The sequence below is a fragment of the Ischnura elegans genome, chromosome 5 (genome assembly GCF_921293095.1).
Source record: "Ischnura elegans chromosome 5, ioIscEleg1.1, whole genome shotgun sequence".
NCBI lineage: Eukaryota > Metazoa > Arthropoda > Insecta > Odonata > Coenagrionidae > Ischnura > Ischnura elegans.
Window position 1 is genome coordinate 20,426,843 of NC_060250.1, and position 19,701 is coordinate 20,446,543.

Consider the following 19,701-nt stretch of genomic DNA (forward strand, 5'->3'; position numbering starts at 1 on the left):
AATTTAGGGCCGATTTTTGATAGTTAAGATGTAGCGGGCAGATTTACGGCGCGCTAGCGGAAAAATTACGTGGTCCAATATTGGAACAGCGTGCAATTCATTGCGCACCTTACGTTTGACCACTTTCCCTTTTATTTACTTTTATGCTTAATCTTCCCCAGCTTAAATGGATGTATTTGCACTTGATTTGGTGTTTCTGAACCTCAGGGCTGACGTAATTTCGGACGTATCGGATCTCTACGTTGATCTGTTTACTGGCTAATACTTGAACCATCACTAAGACATTTCCGAGAATAAACAAGGAAATTAGAGAAGGGTCATGGAAATGCCTGGAGTCAGCTATCTTAAAATAACTTTTATCGCATCCAGTGGTAGAATATGCTTTCATATCGTATTCGGCTATTTTTCGCTGACAGTAGATACATGAAGCGATTTACTACTGTCAGGAAGGATAATGGCCAATTTAATGATTAGAATTTTGATCAATGGAGAAGTCTGCTGAGATAGATGAATACGTGAGACGCAAGTGGTAACTTCAAAGTGAGTCCAATCGAACTATCCGGCTTGAAGTTCATATACTGGAAATCAGGGTCATGCGGTTCTGAAGTATGAGAAAGAGACCCAAAGTATACAGCCTGGAGATAACTATTTACTACGGTAAGAGTTTTGGCATTGATGCCTTAGAAAGTCGCGGCATTCAAAACCTATGAAATGCTCGTCAATACTGGCAAACTGAATCAAACCGAGTGTCCGACGAGAAGGAAGGAGAAAAGATATATATAGGAATAGGTGTTAGTAGTATTTTAAGCCAAAATTGGAAGATTTTCTTAACCTCTGAATAAATAATTTTATTCTCACGTTGTAAGATGCACTAATGTTAGCATCGCGTACCATTCGTAATCATTGGCGACGCGACATTTACCTTCTCAATCACAATTCTGTTAGGCATATACCTCTGAAGGAAATTTACATATTTCACGCTTTTATTGTAAATATTCACGTGTAAATTGATCAAAATCCATTGATAATTTACCTGAATTTAGTCCCCAATGGCTCACAATCAGTGGTGAACATCCTGCCTGGAATCTCCCTTATGAATAGTCGATTTCATTCTGGAACTCTGTTTATCCCAATGAGTATAGGACCAACCGGTGGAAATAGGACGAAGCGGTGGAAATCCGCTGGCAATGAGTGAGCCCTAATTCGAACATTTTCCCAAAATAAAATTATTTTCATCTAGAGGCCGTATCTTTGTAGCCTGACGGTGCTCTTAAATGTTTTAGACTTCCTTTGAATCATCATCTCGGGCAATAGCTGGGGGAGCAGCCTGTGTCTATCCGTGTACAGCAGATTTGGAATGAAATGCATGAGAAACATTCGTTTTGTGGAGAAAATCAATTGCACCTCTCCCATGTTCTATTTTCTGGACATACTTGTGCAAGAAAGAATTGCACAGTTTACTGTGGGTATAATGTTTTACACTTTCATTTTTTAGAGAACTTACTTCTTTTTTTGAATCTCTTATTTATTTTGGAGATAAATGAGAGAATTTTGGAAAAATAAAATTCCATAATTTCAACTATGGTGAAAGGACAGTGTACTTTACTGTATCCACTTGAGTTTTCGATTTTCAATTTCGGCCATTGAATCATTCACCCTTTTTTCCGGGCATGACTGTGTGCTAGAGCCTAAATTCCCATAACTTCCCTAACTTTAAGTTCCCATACCCGATATATACGGTAGATTGTCCATTTTTCAGGAAAACGATTTATAAATATTTGTTATTACGGATGCTCTTTTATGAGAGTTCTCAGATTTCGTGGCTGTTCACTCTTCAGGATCAAAGCTCTTCCTTGGATTCCACTAAAATCCGAGATCTCGTATTTTGGGAGCTCTTTAATCTCCTTAGCTTATTTATCCAGCGAGACTGTGTATTATGCATTTCCCCATGGCGGTTAGCATTGAAGATTGGTTGATTAGCCAATACTGTCGTCACAGATGTATATCTTATTCCCTTCCTGGAAGATTGATTCATTCTTCCACGGGAGGAAAAGGGAACAGCGCCACAGAGATCAGGTGTGTCTCCGTGATCTCGTGCGTGGGTGCATGTGTTTCGCAGAATAGCCTTCGGGCTCACCAACTGTGGGGATATATTTAGAGTCCTGTAAAACTCTTGCCGCCTTTGCTCTTAGAAGAAGATATCTCTTTTAGATGGTTAAAAAGTCTCTAAAAACGTATTTATTCGTTTAATTATTCAAAAACAGCCAATTTTGCCTTTACATTGAGTATAAAACTCATAATCTGCATCTTTATAAAAATATAAAGTATAAAATTCTTTAAAATTATAAATAATTAAAATTCAGGTGAGGGCATCTTTAAGAAGATGCCGCTTGAATGATCCGAAAAGCTTTGAAAGATACAGGGAAGAGTAGGTCGACGAAATGATGTTGAACAAGGCAGGAAGTCTGTAAATAGCGATCTTTAGGAGAGGTAAAGACGGAATTTAGATTGATGTAGTAGGTGGTTGTTATGAAAGGCACGGGTGGGAATGTGAAGTGAAAAGGATAGTAGTATTTCAGAGGATCGACACGTACCATTTAAGACAGTGTTAATGAAAGGAAGATTAAAAATATTTCTACGGGTGGATAGTGGGACTAGCGCCATGGTAGACATTACTTCAGAGTGAGAAGAATAACGGAGGTTAGGAATGCGGAGTCGAGCAACTGAAATGAAGGAATTTATTGGGCGTTCAAGAATTTTCCAAATGGAAGGACAGGAAGATGAGTCAGGTAACGAAACAGTATTCTGTGATAAGGAAAACGCAACTAGGTAATATAGCTTTTATGGAAACATGGTCAGTGACATTGTTGAATCTGTAAAGAACTCCCACGGTTGACATGACCATCGATTTTATTATATGGGGGTGTGGAACATAAGAGAGTTTGCGGTCGAAAGTCGAATCAGCTTTAATTCGTGACCAAGTAACAAGATTCAAATATCTGTAAAGGAATTTGGATTCTATGGACTATCATAATTCTAAATTATCTGTATTTTGAGCTTTTTCTATATCTATATCTTCTCGTATACAATCTGTGATACGGTTTCGAATATATTTTATTTGTTCAGTGGAGAAATTCTAAGTTGCTCGGAACAATTTTTCGAATTTTTTTCTGCTTATTTCTTCTTTTCCCATATTTGAATTTTGTAACTCCACTTTTAATTCTATACTGCAAAATGTTAAATAGTTATAAATATTTACCTGGTCCCTCTTGTTTCTATATATTTTGTTTTCATTATTGATTGTTCTATTATTAACATATTGAAGTGTATATAAAATCACCACTGGCTTTTTGACGTGCGCTACAATATTGCCTTTTTTCTTTTATTTCAGGGTTTTAGTGGGGGCGCCGCGAGGGCAGACGAACCAACCGGGCATCCGAAATGGCGGCGCTGTCTACCGTTGTGATCTATTCAGAGAGGATTCCTGCGACATTGTGAACTTCGACTTGACGGGTGAGTAGCCGTGCCTCCTCCATCCTCTCTCCTATTGGATTTTCAATCGAATCTCGGAGGATTGCATTTCACGAGTGCTAAGAAGCTTACTCTTTAAGAACGACGCATGAGGACGAATGCTTTTATTTTTATGCATCGAGCCAAGGACGCTGCGAGAGTCATATTGCAGTCGGTGAAGATCATTCAAGGTTGCGGAATATGCCTCGCCGGCGTGTTTTCCTGGCAGTGAAACCATTCGATGGCCTTTACAGATATTCGTAAATGTTTCCAATTAAGTAGCCTTTAACTTCCAATTTCTCTGCATTAAATTATAAAATGTAAGTTTTCCTTTCTACTTTTACAACAATTTCTCCCTAATTCTCAAACATCATTGACTAAGAATTACTATGATCCGGACTTAAAAATATTATCTACGAATAGAATTCAACGAGCAACATTGAGAAAAATTGCTGGGTGCACCAACAGTACAGCGTCGATATGGCGCTGAACTTGATATTTTACTGCTGCTAGTTATTTTACCGTTTCTCACGTTTCAACCCCACCAATAACAGTCGCCTTAAACCTAAAGCTAGTTTTTCAACAAGGTATTTCAGGTAAAATAGCAATTGGAAATTACTACTTATTCTCTGTAATTTCATTTCCTTAAATGTATTTGATTCAAGCATTCTAGTTATTGAATTTATTTTTTCCCATATCTTATCGGATAGCCTAAAATTTTGAGATAGAGTATATCAATCTCGTCTGCCAAACTCTTCTGCATGCTGCCTTCCAACCAACGATGCTGACATCCTTGCATTCAATGGGTTAGGCATATAATTAACGATGCTGTGTATACCGCTCCTTGTGTATTGAAATGTGATGCCACCCAAACCAAGAATAATTCAAATATCTTATTGGTGCTATGTAGGCGTACGCTCCATAATTTCTTGTAACGAATGATTTTCTTTGTTTTTACTATGATGCAACTCCGTTGATTCAGGCACGTTGGAAGAAATTTGCTTTGGGGGAATTTCACCAAATTTGCCATCGTGCCTCAAAATGTGGCCAACTAAGTTGTCCCGTCTTCTGCCTAAAGTTTTTAGGAGGCTTCTCTTTTCTCTTGCTCTTCTTAGCACTTCCACTTCACTTACAAGGTCAATCCATTTTATCTTCATCATTCTTCTGTAGCACCACATTTCGAATGCTTCCACTCTTGACTTCCCTGCTGCTGTCAACGTCCAAGCCTTGCTTCCATAGAGAAAGATACTCCATATGTAGAATGTGATGCATTGTTTCCTTACTTCTACGCTAGTATTCTTAGCTGTAAGAAGGTTCTTCTTTTCGTAGAAAGCCCTCTTCGCCTGCGCTATTCTACTGATTATTTCTTTCTTGCTTCGTCCATATACTTTGTAAATTGTCGTCGTTAAAAGTTTCTCTGTCCGATATCATCAAAAATGTTTAGTACGCTCTGTAGAGGAGATATTTATTTATTTGGTTCCAAAATCTAGCTGTTAGTATAATTAATAATGCGTGTATGAGATGGTTTCCCTTATTTGGTGTAGTGTCGGGGGCCGCGTGTAGCCGGAAGGGGCCCCTGGCGAAGCGCATCTCCGTCGCCAATCAAGAGGGAGGATTCGCCCCCTGTCCGGAGGATGACGAGAAAAGCACTCGGGGATGGTTGATGGGGAAACTCCCGGTTGGAAGGAGGTCGATGAGAGAATGAATACTAAGTTCCTTACTAATTGCAAATGTCAACGTTGCCGGGTGACTAGAAACTGATGGGAGTTTTGACGTGCAGGATTGGACCGTGATGAGGAAACTCACGAACGACTTTGAAGGCGGAAGTGCACCTCCAAAATCAATTGGTTCCTGTAGGGAGAAACCAAAAAAAAACATTCTCTCTTGATAATTTTAATATCCGGGTGTGAAGAACGAATTTTTCATTTTGGTCATTTAAAAAATGTTTATTTCAATCTCCGAGGTTATAAAATTTTATAATCATGTAATTGTAGCGTCGTGTATGTATCATTGAGATCAATTTACCTACCTATTAGTTTGTCAACGAAAGATAATCCGGTGTATGTAGATCACTATTTCAGGTGAGAAGCGTCCGAGTTTCTTAACTTTCGGTGAATATTGTGAACTAATGTGTCACTCATCTAACCATGAGTGCTATATACTTTCGAACAACTAAACATATTCCAATTTTATTCATTTGATAGGAAAAAATAAAATTGAGTAGCCTCTAGTAATAATGTAAAATATGACAATTCAAAAGCGCATGTGGCTCCTGATAAAGGCAAAAGATAAGATACTCCCCTCTTGGTTATTTCTTTAAAAACCGAATAGAAAATTATGATAAATGATTTTTGGCAAAATGCAGGACTTATATCTTTGGTTAAAAATAGTTAGGATCTTTATGAATAAACGGATAAGAGCAGGGGCCGATCCAGGATTCTTTTTGGGGGGGAGGGGTACAAGGGTCTGATAAGTCTTCTCAAATTTCAGATTAAAAACAAAACGCAACTATTTCAGTATAAAATATTCTCTTTGTTTTGATATGAAAGTTATTCACATTAAATCAAATGATTGAGGCTCCGTAATGCACTAAATTAAACGAACGTATTGATAACCGTATTAAAAATCATGCCTATTTTTTAAGCGTCTGGGGGGGGGGGTCACGTGCCCTCACCCTTAATCCGTCTATGGGTATGAGGTCGAAAGTGGATGGTATTACGTTGAAGTCTCTTTAGAACAAAAATGTAGTTACCGAATTTATAGTTACTTTTCTATTGAGCTATTAGCTACTTGGTAATCAACTTCATCTTAAACCATGGAAGATATTGCACTTTGCGTGGAAATCCATGCTGGATTACAAGTGCAGTAAGTTAAGGAGCGACGTATTATTATTCAAAGTGCTCTGTCATCAAATTCAGAGTTGATCCATTCGACTTATTCAAAAAGTATGCACTTAACTGGAAAGTTTTCTTGGACGTATTCTATTTTGACTGTTTAAAACATGCTTTAAGTCAATTATGCTCAACATCGAAATTTTATCCTTAAAATATTTATTGATATTTGCCGTCATTCATGGTTTTACCCGAACTATATTGACTAATACACGTTAAGCATGCTCCATAGAGGCGATATTAATTAATTTCTAACGTAATAAATTAATGCCCAGAACCCATGTTAGGTGTTTTGGCTTACATAGAGTTTAAATATCCCTGATTTAAAAGTAGGACCTCCGTTTTTGGGGTGGAAATGCCTCATGCCCGGAAGTTGGTTCTAGTGGAATGGTAATTGGGGGCAATTTGTATTGAACTGATTTAAATGACCGCTTTCCCATTGAATAGGACAAAGAGGAAGCCGCCGCTTGGACCCCCGTGTTCAGGACAAAGTACTTCCGCCTCATGGGAGATATGAATTCTCTGAAAGCTCTCAACAATCATCTATGATGCATTCAGTCCTGCGCTGCTTAGTTATTTTTCCTATTAAAATTATATGCTATCACGGTATCCCGTTTTCTTTTGAGCTGGACAACAACATTTGTGCACAAATTCCGAGAAAATCGTTTGTGGTAATTAATAAAAAGTTGCAAATTAATTCTAATTCAATATTGAATACTTCCTCATTGTAACGCCTGAAGGATACTCCGTAGTTTCTGAGAAACTATGACATGCAAAGAAATGCTTTTAAGGGACAGCCTAAAATGCCATCTTTTCTATGTTAGCTTTTATGAAGCTGTAACCATACATGCACCCCATTTTCACCATTCAACGCTTGAAGGATGACGTACGAAGGAAGTGCCACAGCATGCTCGCTTTCGAAAAAATATGTGAAAAATATCTTTGAAACTGATTTTCTCAGGCTCATGCTGCTCAGAGTTGCCTCAACATTTGGCGATCGTATATGTTTCGTATTTATACGATCGTATATTACATTATCAGCATTACTTCTACTATACTATTTCGGTTGATCGCGGTGGCGTAATGGGAAGAGTGTTTGGCTGCTGGTCGAAGGATTTTGAAGAACTCTTCAAATCTCAGGTTCGAACAGATTCGAACTGAAATCCTCGGCACTGACGGTGTGGCACAGGGAGTGGAACTAACTGCCCATACTCTGACTATTTGAAGTTCAAACGCCTTTGACTTGGTCCGGGATAGGCTCTACTATCACCTAACGAAACCAACCTTTAATCACTGAGTGAGCGATTGTGCGTTAAAAGTTTCAATTTGTGTATTAAAAACGGTTTCATTTTCCGGTAAAAATGGCGAAAATTTCCATCACCGCCAGGGTTTGTACCCAGTGTCGGATTAGAATACCCGAATGTATTCTAAGCCACCACACCGAAGGCATACCATGATAACTTCGGGATCGGAAATAAATAAATTACTTTTCAAGTGAGAGCTGTACCGTCTTTTCGTTATCCGTTGAAATTTTTGCTCTCATCTGTTTGGCTTCTACGACGGAAGAATAACGTCAGCATTGGGGAGGGAACGAAAGATGTAGGGGGACGATGTTGCGGTGGGGACGTAGTGATGGGATTGTAGGAGAAGATAGAAATAGGACTGCGTGCCGAGTGTCTATAAGGGAGGGATAGAGGGAGAGGGGATAGTCGAGACGGCAGGAAATGAGGGAAGACGGAGCCGGGGACTGTGGGCTCTATGCGTTCGGGGGAAGGAGCTTCAGAAGCTGCCCCGACCCAGGAAGTAAATAAGTCTGCCATCTGCCGGCCCTTTTACTCCCTCCTGAAGAGCGTTGGATGGATTGACAGATTGGGCTCATGTCGGAGGAAGCAGGGACTACGGCAACCGGCGTCGTTAGGGCTCATCCCCGCAAAGATTCGTCACTGCGAGAGCCCTTAGTTGGTTGGCAGTTGATGAGAAATAAAAAAATATACATGGAGGAATTTCCATAGCTCCTAAGTTTGTTATTATACATCGCCGGTGATATGAATTTCTTAACTGGTCCTAAATATCTTGAATCGAGCAGTGTTAAACTATACGAGTTTTTTTAATGTATATTAAAATTTTCCATGAAATGAAATAAAATTTAACCACTTATGAGAGAGTTTGTTTGTTAAAAGCATTGAATTTAAGGCCTCAACCGTTCATTTGTCGCTAATTTGGTGTTATCCCATTTTTTATTGGTCTGCCGTTCCAACAACTACTGGGATAGGCTTGTTAAGGAGGCCATTGACATCAGACTTAATAAAAATACTTTAATGATTACACAGGATATAACTTTAGCGATGAGTGTATTCCGATTAAAAAATTAGAGAAATCCTCCTTTTTTATCCGAATTACCTAGATCTTTCGGGCTATCAGGGGTAACGTGACTGTTGTGACTGTTTATAGTTACATCTGAACATTTTTTGTTCAGTCAAACTTATTCGTTCACCTGAATGACGATGGACGAGTCGTCCGTTGTAATATTGGAGACACACAAAGATTTAAACCGGTGGAAATCCCAGGTAGAGTTCAAGCAAATAATTCGCCGGGATAGAATTACTTCGTATTTTACGTAGGATAATTTTAAATTTAGAAAACTGGAACTAGTTTAGCCCAGACTTTTGTTCATTTGCAAGATAAATTTGCTTTGCAATGATAACTTCGTAACTGAGATCTTTCAAGTTAAAACGTAAGGTTTTGCTATTCAGTCGAGTTCTTGTGTAATTTTTATACCCCTGAGATCTAAGTTAAAGAACTGACCCCGGCTGCATGTTTTTTTCTCGACAAGTTCAAGTTCCATATTCTAGGGCGGTGTCGGTATGCCTTTGCGATATGCTACCAGCTCAGTATTAATGACGCTAATAAAAGCTGGCATACTCCAGGAAAAGAATTCCTCCCATGTTAAAGACACCGATTTTACGTGCAATTAATTGCGTTCGCGAGACTTCACATTGAAAAATCGCGTCCAGGTCGGCACTCGAGTAGTGTTTGCAGAAAATAAGAAAAAAATATAATGTTTTGTGCTTTTTTTTCTCTCGAAAAGAGCCTTGTTTTTTCTCTCCCGTCTTGATGTCAGGCGGGGGGAGGTAAGAAATGTAGTCGGTCGGTGGTAATGGCATTCACGCTACCGTGCAGAGCCCGAGGGATATTACGTACCTTGGTGACCGCGAGCATTATATCCGAGAAATTCTCGTGTTTTCTCCGTGCCCCTGGACATCCAGTGCGGCGGCTAAAACGCTTCGAGATGGAGAAGCAAGTGGAGGAATAGCGTTGGCTGACGGCAAGATACGGAAGACGGACACTCGCCGCGGCATTAGAAGCATAAATAGAACTCGAGGCCAAAAAAAGGACGAGTGGAAAAACACAAACCCGTGATTCCCGGCGTAGATAGGAGTCTCTCATTCATATGAGCCTGCTTGACGTAACTAACTACTGGTAGCCTCTTCAATTAGAAATCCGTTCGGTCGCATAGCTCTCCGTTTACACAATCATCTATCATTGCAGCGAAGTCACGATTTTGGATATTTTGTCCAAAAATGTCTGTGCTTAAATAAATGTATTCAGCTTATAATGATTAGCTAGGCTTGCTAAGGAGACCATTGACATCAGACTTAATAAAAATACTTTTAATCAAGACACGGGATATAGATTTAGCGATATGTGGAATCCCACCCCAGCTTATAAAATAAACTAATGTAAAAATATTGAAAGATTTGGTTTTTATCGATCGACGTTCATAATTCCCACCAATTTTTTTGCTTTTACGTCACAAGAGTTAATGTGAAAAGCAACGGTTTCAGAAGTATGGATCAAACACGGCAGCAAAAGGGAAAACTACCACTCTCCCACCATTTCAGTGCCATAATCATGGGAAAATGTGTGAGTGAAGAAAAAAATCTCGTAGAATTTAATATTTTCCATAAAAGTCGGGATCTTCAAAGCTATTTCTAATTTCAGCAAAAAGTTATAAAAATCGTGTAATAATTACCAGTGTTCAAAATTCTGTATTTAAATGAAATTCGATCATTCCAATTGTTTGGTGTTCCTGAACAAATAGGTATCAAAAAATTGTATCTATTACAATCATAAAAATTGTCAATCTACAGTCATAATGAAAGAGAATAGTAATAAATACTCACAGATAGTTTTTAGCTATTAGATTGAAGTAGACAAGTTTAATATTTAAACGAGTTTTTATTCGCACGATTCGAAGGGAACTAAGAAACACCTGTCGTTAAGTTGAACGAGGTCGGGATTAGCTCAATCATTTGTAATTCGGAGAAAAAACGAATTCCAATCCCATCCAATCGGCAAAATATCTCTCTTCTTTTATCGTTTCTGTAGAACCTGGAAATATAGTGCGATTCTAGGATACTGTTCTCCGTTTTGATGTAGTCTATCTGAATATTCTTAATTGCTCAAATATTCCATGCCTAGAACGCAGCATACGATCCTCTTGTCTCTTAATTCGTGGTGAAGCTAACCCTTTGCATTTCGTTCAACCAACGGCTTTCTGCGTTCATGTGACGAATATGACGAATTGATATAGCTTTTTACGTTTCAGTCATAATTTCAAACTGAAATATTTATCCTGTGTCAATGATAGACTTGTCATGAGAGCAATGATATTTTCCAAGGCTTTCATCTGCTATCAAGAAAATTGCTATCACATTCAGGCGATATGCCTTTGCCACTTAAGGTAGCAGCGAGAAAGTGTTGATTTCAGCACCTCATGAAATATCTGGTGACATGCTGCCCAACTCGTTTGGTGGCATTTTCGATCGAAAAAAATTATCTGTATGCATATATACATAATCAATGACAGCATGATGAAAACTATGTCGAATGCGATTGAGTCACACTTGAGTTGACAGCCAACGCGCGCATTCAAGTTGTGCGGCTGGCGGCCGAGAGGATTAAGGAAATCCATTGGATTCTGGTGAATATTCATTCGCTCTTCCTTTGTTTGAGCAGGGCTCCCCGATAGCCAGTTCTGATAGTAATTGTCTCGCGTGAATGATCATTTATTCCTTCCGTGCACAGCATTGGGAACCCAATGAATGGCATCGCATGCAAATTGAAGCAGTGAGGGAGATTGATCGTCTTAGTCGAAGGATATCAAGGAACCTACCTTTCTGATGTCGTCTCCATTTCCTACTTAGTGAAGAACTGGTGCTGAAGCATTTGCGCATAATGGGATGGGATGTAAATGAGCCAAGACTTGCACATGATTCGGTGAATAAACTTGAACGAAGAATTTTAGTGACAACAGAAGTCAGTGGTTTAATTCCTGCTCCAGCAGAATGTTTTCGGGAAAAGGAGCAGGAAATTTTTTGTAAATTTCACCACTGTTCACGCGGCAGGTTAGAAAGATGTCACAACCTCCTTCTTGGTCACGTGACTGTTTTGAGAGTACCTACTTTTTAAATTGTATTTTTTTAAATTTATGTTTCTTCTACCATATTTTTGAAAATTGAGGACGATAGTTGCTTATATAGTTGTGGAAAATGAGTAAATCGAGGCAAAAACTACTCTGTAAAAATCGATTTCAAAAATGTATTTTTTCATGTAGTTAAGTTTATTTTTATGTCAAATAATCCATTTATTTTCTTTTTCATTTTGAGACCTTTAAAATCACTAATTTCATGTAATTTTATCGTCCATATTTCCACAGAACTGTCAAAGCGATGGCGCTGTTGTAAAAGTATACTATGACAAAATTGCGTTTCCTCGAAAGCCGTCGTATGCATTAAAAATGGCTTTAGATGTTTTCGTTTTGTATTCAAGTGAAGGCGACTTACTAATTTTTTTCGAAATCGGTCACTCTGTTGGTCAATTTTTAATTTTTTTTTGGTCAAACTAGGTTGTGATGATAATGTATAATGTTAATTTTTTACTTTATCAATTCATCTTTTTGTGTTTAATTTAAAATTCATGTAATTAGTTTATAAAATATAACATATGGGAAAAAATAAATCGCGATGTATCTTATTTTGGTGGACAGAGTAGAATTTAACGCTGTTGGTACTGCTCGCTCTGGCCTCTTTAGCTATACTTCAACATGATTGAAAGCAGTTCTAATTCCTCAGCTGGTGGATATTTTTATCCTCGCCTACCGTAGCCACTGGCGTCTTTCTGTGTACTCACTGACCTTTCCCATCTTTTGAGCGGTCTAAGTTGTTCTCTGAGTGGGTTGTTATAAAATTCATTCACACTTCAACCTTATCCTAACTCTTACAATTCATTGTGGCTGTCAGTATGGCTTTAAATCATTTTTCATCATTATCAACTTATTGATGAAGTGAAGATTCCCTTGTTTGTTTTCGATAGAAGGGTTAGTGATTCAATATACCTTGAACAAACTGTACGAGAAAAAGTATATGGGCATTTTTTCTACCACTATCGGTCTGCAGAAAAATCACTTCTTTTATTATAGCATGCTACTCTTGCCCCAAAATTTGACTGAATTAGTTCAAACGCAAAACGCTTTTCACAATAAGAAGAGGGCTTACGCGGTCCTTGCAAGTGTGCTTGAGAGGTGAGAAGCTAGTTCGGAGAAAGGGGAGGGGAAGGAGAAATGTGCGAAGGATATGCTTGGAAAGAGAGGAAAATTGGACGTTCCCAAGGCGCTAAATATGAATAACTTAACGTGCTACTATTCAGGTGACCTGCAAGTATCATTCACGGGTTAGGAATGATGCAAGCATTTTGCCTCCAACCGACACGACGGATTGAGGAATACGACGTGTCTGAATTTTCCTCGTTATTTCGACCGACATTTCATCTGAAACGATAGCATTTTTTTTTCTTTTGACTTTTTCCCCAAAGGCACATTTTTATACCTGGAAAAATGAAATACAAGATACAATGATACATCTGTTTCAGTTGTGGATGTGGAAAACGTTTTTCGTACCTGGTCCTAGATTACGCGGACCACTCGTGAAATGGTAAGAAAACGCTTTAGCTTTGGAACAGCCGAATAGCAGCTGGCTGGCTCTAATCTCTTGACAACATCGGTTGCAACATCAGATCCTCTTTAGAATCAAAGATTGGCTCATTATTTTGACTATTCATCTGTACTCATGAATTGTCCATATTCATAATGTACCTTGATTAAATCTAAAACGGCGGGTTAAGAAGTATTTGGAGCATGATTCTTATTTCCATCGGCAGCAATCTAATACAAATTTGCCGAAGAATAGCACTTAATTACGAACAAAATTGCAGATTTGTTTTTTAAACTATATTTTCTTTAAATTTTTGACATATCAAAAGTAAGAGGGGAATATGGAAGAACTCTCCATTCTGTATAAGCGCAACGTATTTTGAGTTGATAAGTTTTAACCAATGGTCTTGCCTGACCCACCACTTTTTTTATTTTCTTCAATGTTACTGACTGACTATTCTGCTTTCAAAGGGTCGATTTAGAGAGACAGATTTTGTATATGATCTCAAGTGGACCGACGCCATTCGATTTGAAATTTGCCTCGACATGGAAAATGAGTCGGGTTATTTTTTTCCGCTGATTAGGAGCGCGGTCATTTAATGAGGGGAATTGTCCCCACGCTTAATCACTTTCGTATATCCCACCCAAGGGGTCAACTGACTCTCTCCGCATATATTATGAATCGGCCCATTGTTGCGTGAATCTCCTTTCGGCCGCTGGAGGGCGCCTTCCCTCTTTAAAATCACTCGTCACCCCTTCTCGTCCGCTCCATATGAGAAGCCTCTCGCCATCTACCGCACTTGTGTGCGTGATCGCCGTCTTTTAGCCGGCTCACGAAAAAAATAAAGCAGTTTTGCTCCACTCCAGAGACAGTGGATTGAATTCATATGTCTTCGGTCTTTGTCCGCTACCGCGGTCACCGCCTGGCCATCGCGCGATTTCTTCTGACGGGTTCCATTCGAATTGGCGTCAACCAGGGTCGGACGGGTTTACCCTAGGGCTCAGGCGGCAAGACGGTCAAAGGGTCTCTATGGGCAAATTCCCCCTCCACATAAAAAAATTAAGCGGCACATTTTGGTGAGCACTTTCTTATGATAAACTAATAAAATTAATGTGATAAAACGTGACATTGAAACCAAAATGGGAGCGCGATAATCCGCGATGCATCTTGTTAATCACAATTTTAGAGCATTGAGAAGAGCGAGAATTTCCCGAGCTCAAGCTTCTTATAAACAAATGAACTCTTGGTTTGGGCAGAGAGGTATTTGCTCGTAGAGAGTATGAATGGGACTTATCCAAAACTTTTGGGCCATTACCACTGCGAATGTAGAATAACTTTAGCACTTTGTTAATGTATAAGTGCCTCAAGGGTAGTTACTGCAGTTTGACATATATGGAAACTTTAGCGCCATGTACCTTCATAATCATATGCACCATTGGGGGAGATTCCAATTTTTCAGCCAGCACGGTTACTTGCAGTGCATCTATTCGCGTCAAGGAGGCTGAGAGACACTTCATGCTGTCATTCAGTGAGCAATTGAAACCACTTCTCACGCCTGGAATGAAGCCTATCAATTTGAGTGACGTTTGATGAAGTCCATTTGAAGGAATTGCATGTATAGTCTTCTGAAGAAGTCCAGTTTTGCAACTCCTTCGAACTTGGGTTCACTTCAACTGTTTAGACATCTGATTTCTGAGCTCTCATTAGTGGGAGGTTGATGAAAAGTAATGAATAAGAAATTGTGAGGTCGAAAAACGAAGAAGGAATTTTCACATACTTACCTTTCTTTTTTAATCATTCGATTAATGCGAATGAGATACTATGGTGTCTTATTCTTACGTCCTATGTGTGGTAGTACTGCCGAGTCAGAGAAAATACATGGTCGAATAAATTCCGCTAAGTTATCAATTACAATTATTATTGCTGTAGAGCAACTTAACCTTCAGGTTGAAGTAATGATTATGAGGAAGTGAATGGCAACAACATAATGCCTATTCATGCCATAAATTGAGAGAATTTATCTCTGTTTTTACATTTCCACCTTTTAGGACAGTGCCTTAACACTTTTGTTAACAGAAGTTCAACGCCACCACTGTGACCATAATTATTCGCCTTCGTTAGCTGGAGGCATTGCTTTGAAAAGTGATGTCTAATAAATGTTGAAGGAAAAAATTGCAAGCCTTCTCTTTAAAATTTCTGTTTCTCCTTGCTGTTTATAGACCTTAACGTCGTATCAATGCTAATGGAATACCGTAAAGCCGTTGTTTGTACTTATTGTAATAATTCCTTTGGGTGGAATATTATTTATATTCGCGTAATAGCAACGTAGTTAACAAATATATTTTTTATTATAGCAGGCGATACCAACCTGTAAGCTAAATAATTAAGTGAGTGATGGTAGACGAAATCTTATTCATGCCTTGAAAACCTATAGTCGTTTTCAGGCGAAAAAACCTCTTGGTTGTCCCCTGGGAGGACACTACCCTTAATCATTTGTGAACGGGGAAAAAGTAAACACTATAATTAATTCCACTGCCATTGCCAGGATGCACAAATTCTACGTTATTCATCTGGCCAGTGAGTGCTGAACTCTCATTAGTGGGGGAAAGGTGTTGCTTTGAAGAGTAACGGTAGCAAAATCTTGAGGTTGGAGAACAATTTAAGTCGGCATCTCTTAAATTCTCGCTCTGTTCTTTAATTTTAAATCCCTTGGTCGGTCCCAATGGGATGCCATGTGGTCCGTTGCATTTGCAACGGGGATGCGTCTCTTCAGAGCGCACGCGGCCTCCCGGATATGCACTGCCCAGCATCTTCAACGGCTTCAACCCTCCGTTCCCACGTGCAAATCCTGCGCTCAAGGGGGGGGGGGGCACATGCCACCATCCCCCTCCCCATTTGCCATCTCCCGAGACGACCCCCCGTTTATTATTGCAACAAGACGTTAATGCTCTCGTCAAATCGCAAGCATAGCTCGGTGGTGAAGTATTTTTTTTTTTCATTTTCTTTCCCCTTCCGTTTGCACGCGCTCCGCTTTTGAGTCTACAGTTCGCCGCGTCTTGTGTTTCCGTGTGATCCGTGCATCCTCGGAGGGCAAGGACCGGTTGAAACAAAGGTGGCCATTTGCACTGCAAGCATAAATCCTTCAGGTGAGAGTTATACGGCCGGAACAAAAAAGTGGAGCCTAGAAAGAATCATTCCTCAAACATCATGATGTATTGTATACCCTGCATCGTATAGCCCAACGGCTGCCCGTCGGAAAATCTTGAAGAGAACCTAGCTCCCTATCTATCCTTACGATCTCTAGGCGAAGTCACGTACTTTGCCACGCAGACTGCTAATTTTTTCTATTCATCTCGTTATCAATTCCTCGAAAATCTCTCTGTCCCCTCGTAAAGTGTGCTGTTTCCGTTTACCCTTTTCCGTGTGGAGAATATTAAATGTTCAAGTCTTTTTACCGCGGCATATTTTAACGCTTGTGTTGGAATTTTAGCTAAAGATTTTTCAAGGTCAACATTTTTTAGGGCTAATAATTATTGTCGAGAACCTTTTTGAGAGGTGCATTTGTAAGTTACATGACAAGATACTATACGCTCCCAGTAAATATTCTCCATCGCTTATCATAGCGTAAGTATTACAGCACCATTGCCCGTTAAAGCTGGCTGAGAGTAAATGAAGTTTAATATTCCCTGAGATCTCTAACGTGAAGCTATGTTGTTAAATCTACAGCCGATTTAAGTCTCCCAATTGTATGTGACGCATAGGCATATGGTTTTATCAGACCAAAATATTGATTATGGAAATAAATTATCAACTATGAATACATTGGGTCTAAACAGCTGAATTTATCCATTACTTATCATTTGATCAATTTATTAGGATTATTACTTCAGACTATCAATTCTCCTTCATTCCTAATAAAATTCTGCTTCTTCTACCCCTCCTTGCGGTGTCTGGTTCTGTGAATAAATGTGATTTGTTTTTCTGGATGATTTATTCAACAAATACTGAAATTAATTCTCCTTGCGGATGTGGAACTGTGAAGATTTCATCTCTTTGAAATGAAGTATAAAGAGGCACTTCCCCTATCTTGGAAAAAATATGGAATTATTTAGAGCATCTTCAGTGGCCGTTTCCCGCCGTCCGAGTTTTTTTTTCTATCTTTCACGGAAAAAAATTTCCTGCTCATCTTTCTTGCCATTATGAGCGAATACCTAAAGTTGCTTCCCTATCTTACCTCGACAGAGTAGCTCTGGATTTCTTTCACTCTTCGGGTTGGGTACGAGTGGATGGCACTGCGGGCAGTGTTTCTAGGAGCGATGGCCGCAAGGATACGAGTCCCCCCTGGCGGTAGAACGGTGAGCGGCGGAAAAAGAAAGAGAAAAAAAGGATCATATGAGAATGCTGCATGCATTTCCGTGACGGGTCCCGCATTCCGGCCGATGTAAATGTTTTTACCGCCGTATCTCTAATGAATCACATAATTGTCCCACCCCCCTAACCGACTCATTCCCTTCCCTCCCATTGTGAGGGCAGTTAATCCTCCCTGTCCCGCAAGGAGCCGTGCTCTGGGTCTTGCATTAAGTTTTGGTCGTTTTGGAAAGCTGCGCGTAAAAATCTAGTCGCGTAAACCCTTGCTCCAGTTGGTCTCCGGCGTGAGGTATCTCGGAGGAGGAGTGCATCTCCTGGAGAGTTGCATCATTTCGAGGGCAATGGCATTCTTCCTCGGAATCTGCCACTGATGCATTCAGGGTTCTCGAGAATCTCTGGTGGAAGAACATTACGTCAATGTCATGAGGAGAACGTGGGAATTTAATCTAGTTTAAATTAACTTCCAGGAATTTCAATTGATGGTGAGTCGAAATTTTAAATTGAGTAAATCTTCATTTAAAATCATTTGGTATTTATTCTTGTTAAATTGATTTTTTTTTATTATTGTGGGCGTTGATCTCGTTTTTGTTTATACTTTGCAAATAATTCCCATTTTAAATTTACTGTGGTTTAGTATCTGGAATCCTTTCTCACCTTATATGATGATTCCGTACATTACGGTCAGCATATTTGCTATGCTGTCATTTCTCATTGTAGAAAGAAGCATTCGTATTTCAAGAGCTTGTGCCTGGATGAGTTTAATCATATAGCTATAATTAAATCATTGAGCAGAGATTATATGCAAGGATGAGAATAATATTACTTCCTTATTTATTGCCAATAAAAGTTTTATTACAGTCTTTTAAATCCATTTCATGTGCTAAGGAGAAGATGAAATATTCACTTTTTTGCAAATTTTTCAAGGGAAACATCATTTTGAGGTCCAATATTTTTTATTCTATGTTCTGAAAATGGATTGATCGTAGTTAATTCTGTTATTCGCATTTTTTTAATTAAAAATTGGATTCTCATTTAATAGTATTTTTTCAGATATGGCTACGACTATTCACTAATTTCAAATTTTTGCGCCGCTACTGGGAGTATGAATTAGATGGATGTATAACGACTGGGGCCCTTAAATAAGGACGACCTCAAGTAGTCGCCTTTTAAGTTGACAAAAAAGATGATCACAGGTTCTCCCTACATTTTTATACAATTTCAAGAAGATTGTTTTGTCGTCCGTGGAATTCTCGAACTTAAAGAACGTGGAAGTTCGTAAAAATCCGTTTTTCTTCACCTTTCTTGGACTCCCTTGATACGGGGTGTTTCCTTTTAACACCTCAACATTCTCTCTTTGTGATATAAAAGAAAAAGTATTTTTTTCTCACAGTTTCCCAGGAGTTAAGACAGTGAAACTTTTCACGGCTGCTTTTTAAAATGTCTGTTTTGGAAGTGAGAGTTAGGAAGAGGAAAGCAAAAAATGTGAAAATTTTTACAGATGCGTGGTTTGATTCAAAAGTTCCGTAAAACTAGAATGACGCCACTTTTTTCGGCGCTCAAAGACAGCTTACCTATCTACTCTGAACTTCCATAAGAAGGCAAATTCAATTAACATAAAAGTGCATATCTCGCTGTAGCATAAATGGTTGTACTTCAAATAGTCACTAGTAGAATATGAACCAGTTCTGACGAAGCGGAAATATTTTGCCGAACGTCCAATTATTAGCTAGGCAGTGAAAATGTGAGTGGAAAACCGGATTTTCGAAAGGGACTTTGGTTAGGTTTGCACTGATTGTGGGTAATAATTGGATTCCAGTGTTGAAAACTAAGTCACTGGTGAAAGAAAATCGGCGTAAACCTATGGGAAGAGACTACAACAGCGATGCAAGTATAAATACAGTTATGGAACCAGAATGATTTCCTGAAAAACGATGAGCGAA

At 39.1% G+C, this 19,701-nt stretch overlaps 1 protein-coding gene across 2 annotated transcripts in view; it reads left to right on the forward strand.

Moving 5' to 3' along the window:
* The window catches only part of LOC124158555 (integrin alpha-PS2), a 345,664-nt gene that overhangs the window by 153,627 nt on the left and 172,336 nt on the right, over positions 1-19,701 (forward strand). For both annotated transcript variants that reach the window (XM_046533706.1, XM_046533707.1), the window contains exon 2: positions 3,392-3,513. In XM_046533706.1, coding sequence (XP_046389662.1) covers positions 3,392-3,513 — 122 coding nt within the window. The remainder of the gene's footprint in view (positions 1-3,391; positions 3,514-19,701) is intronic.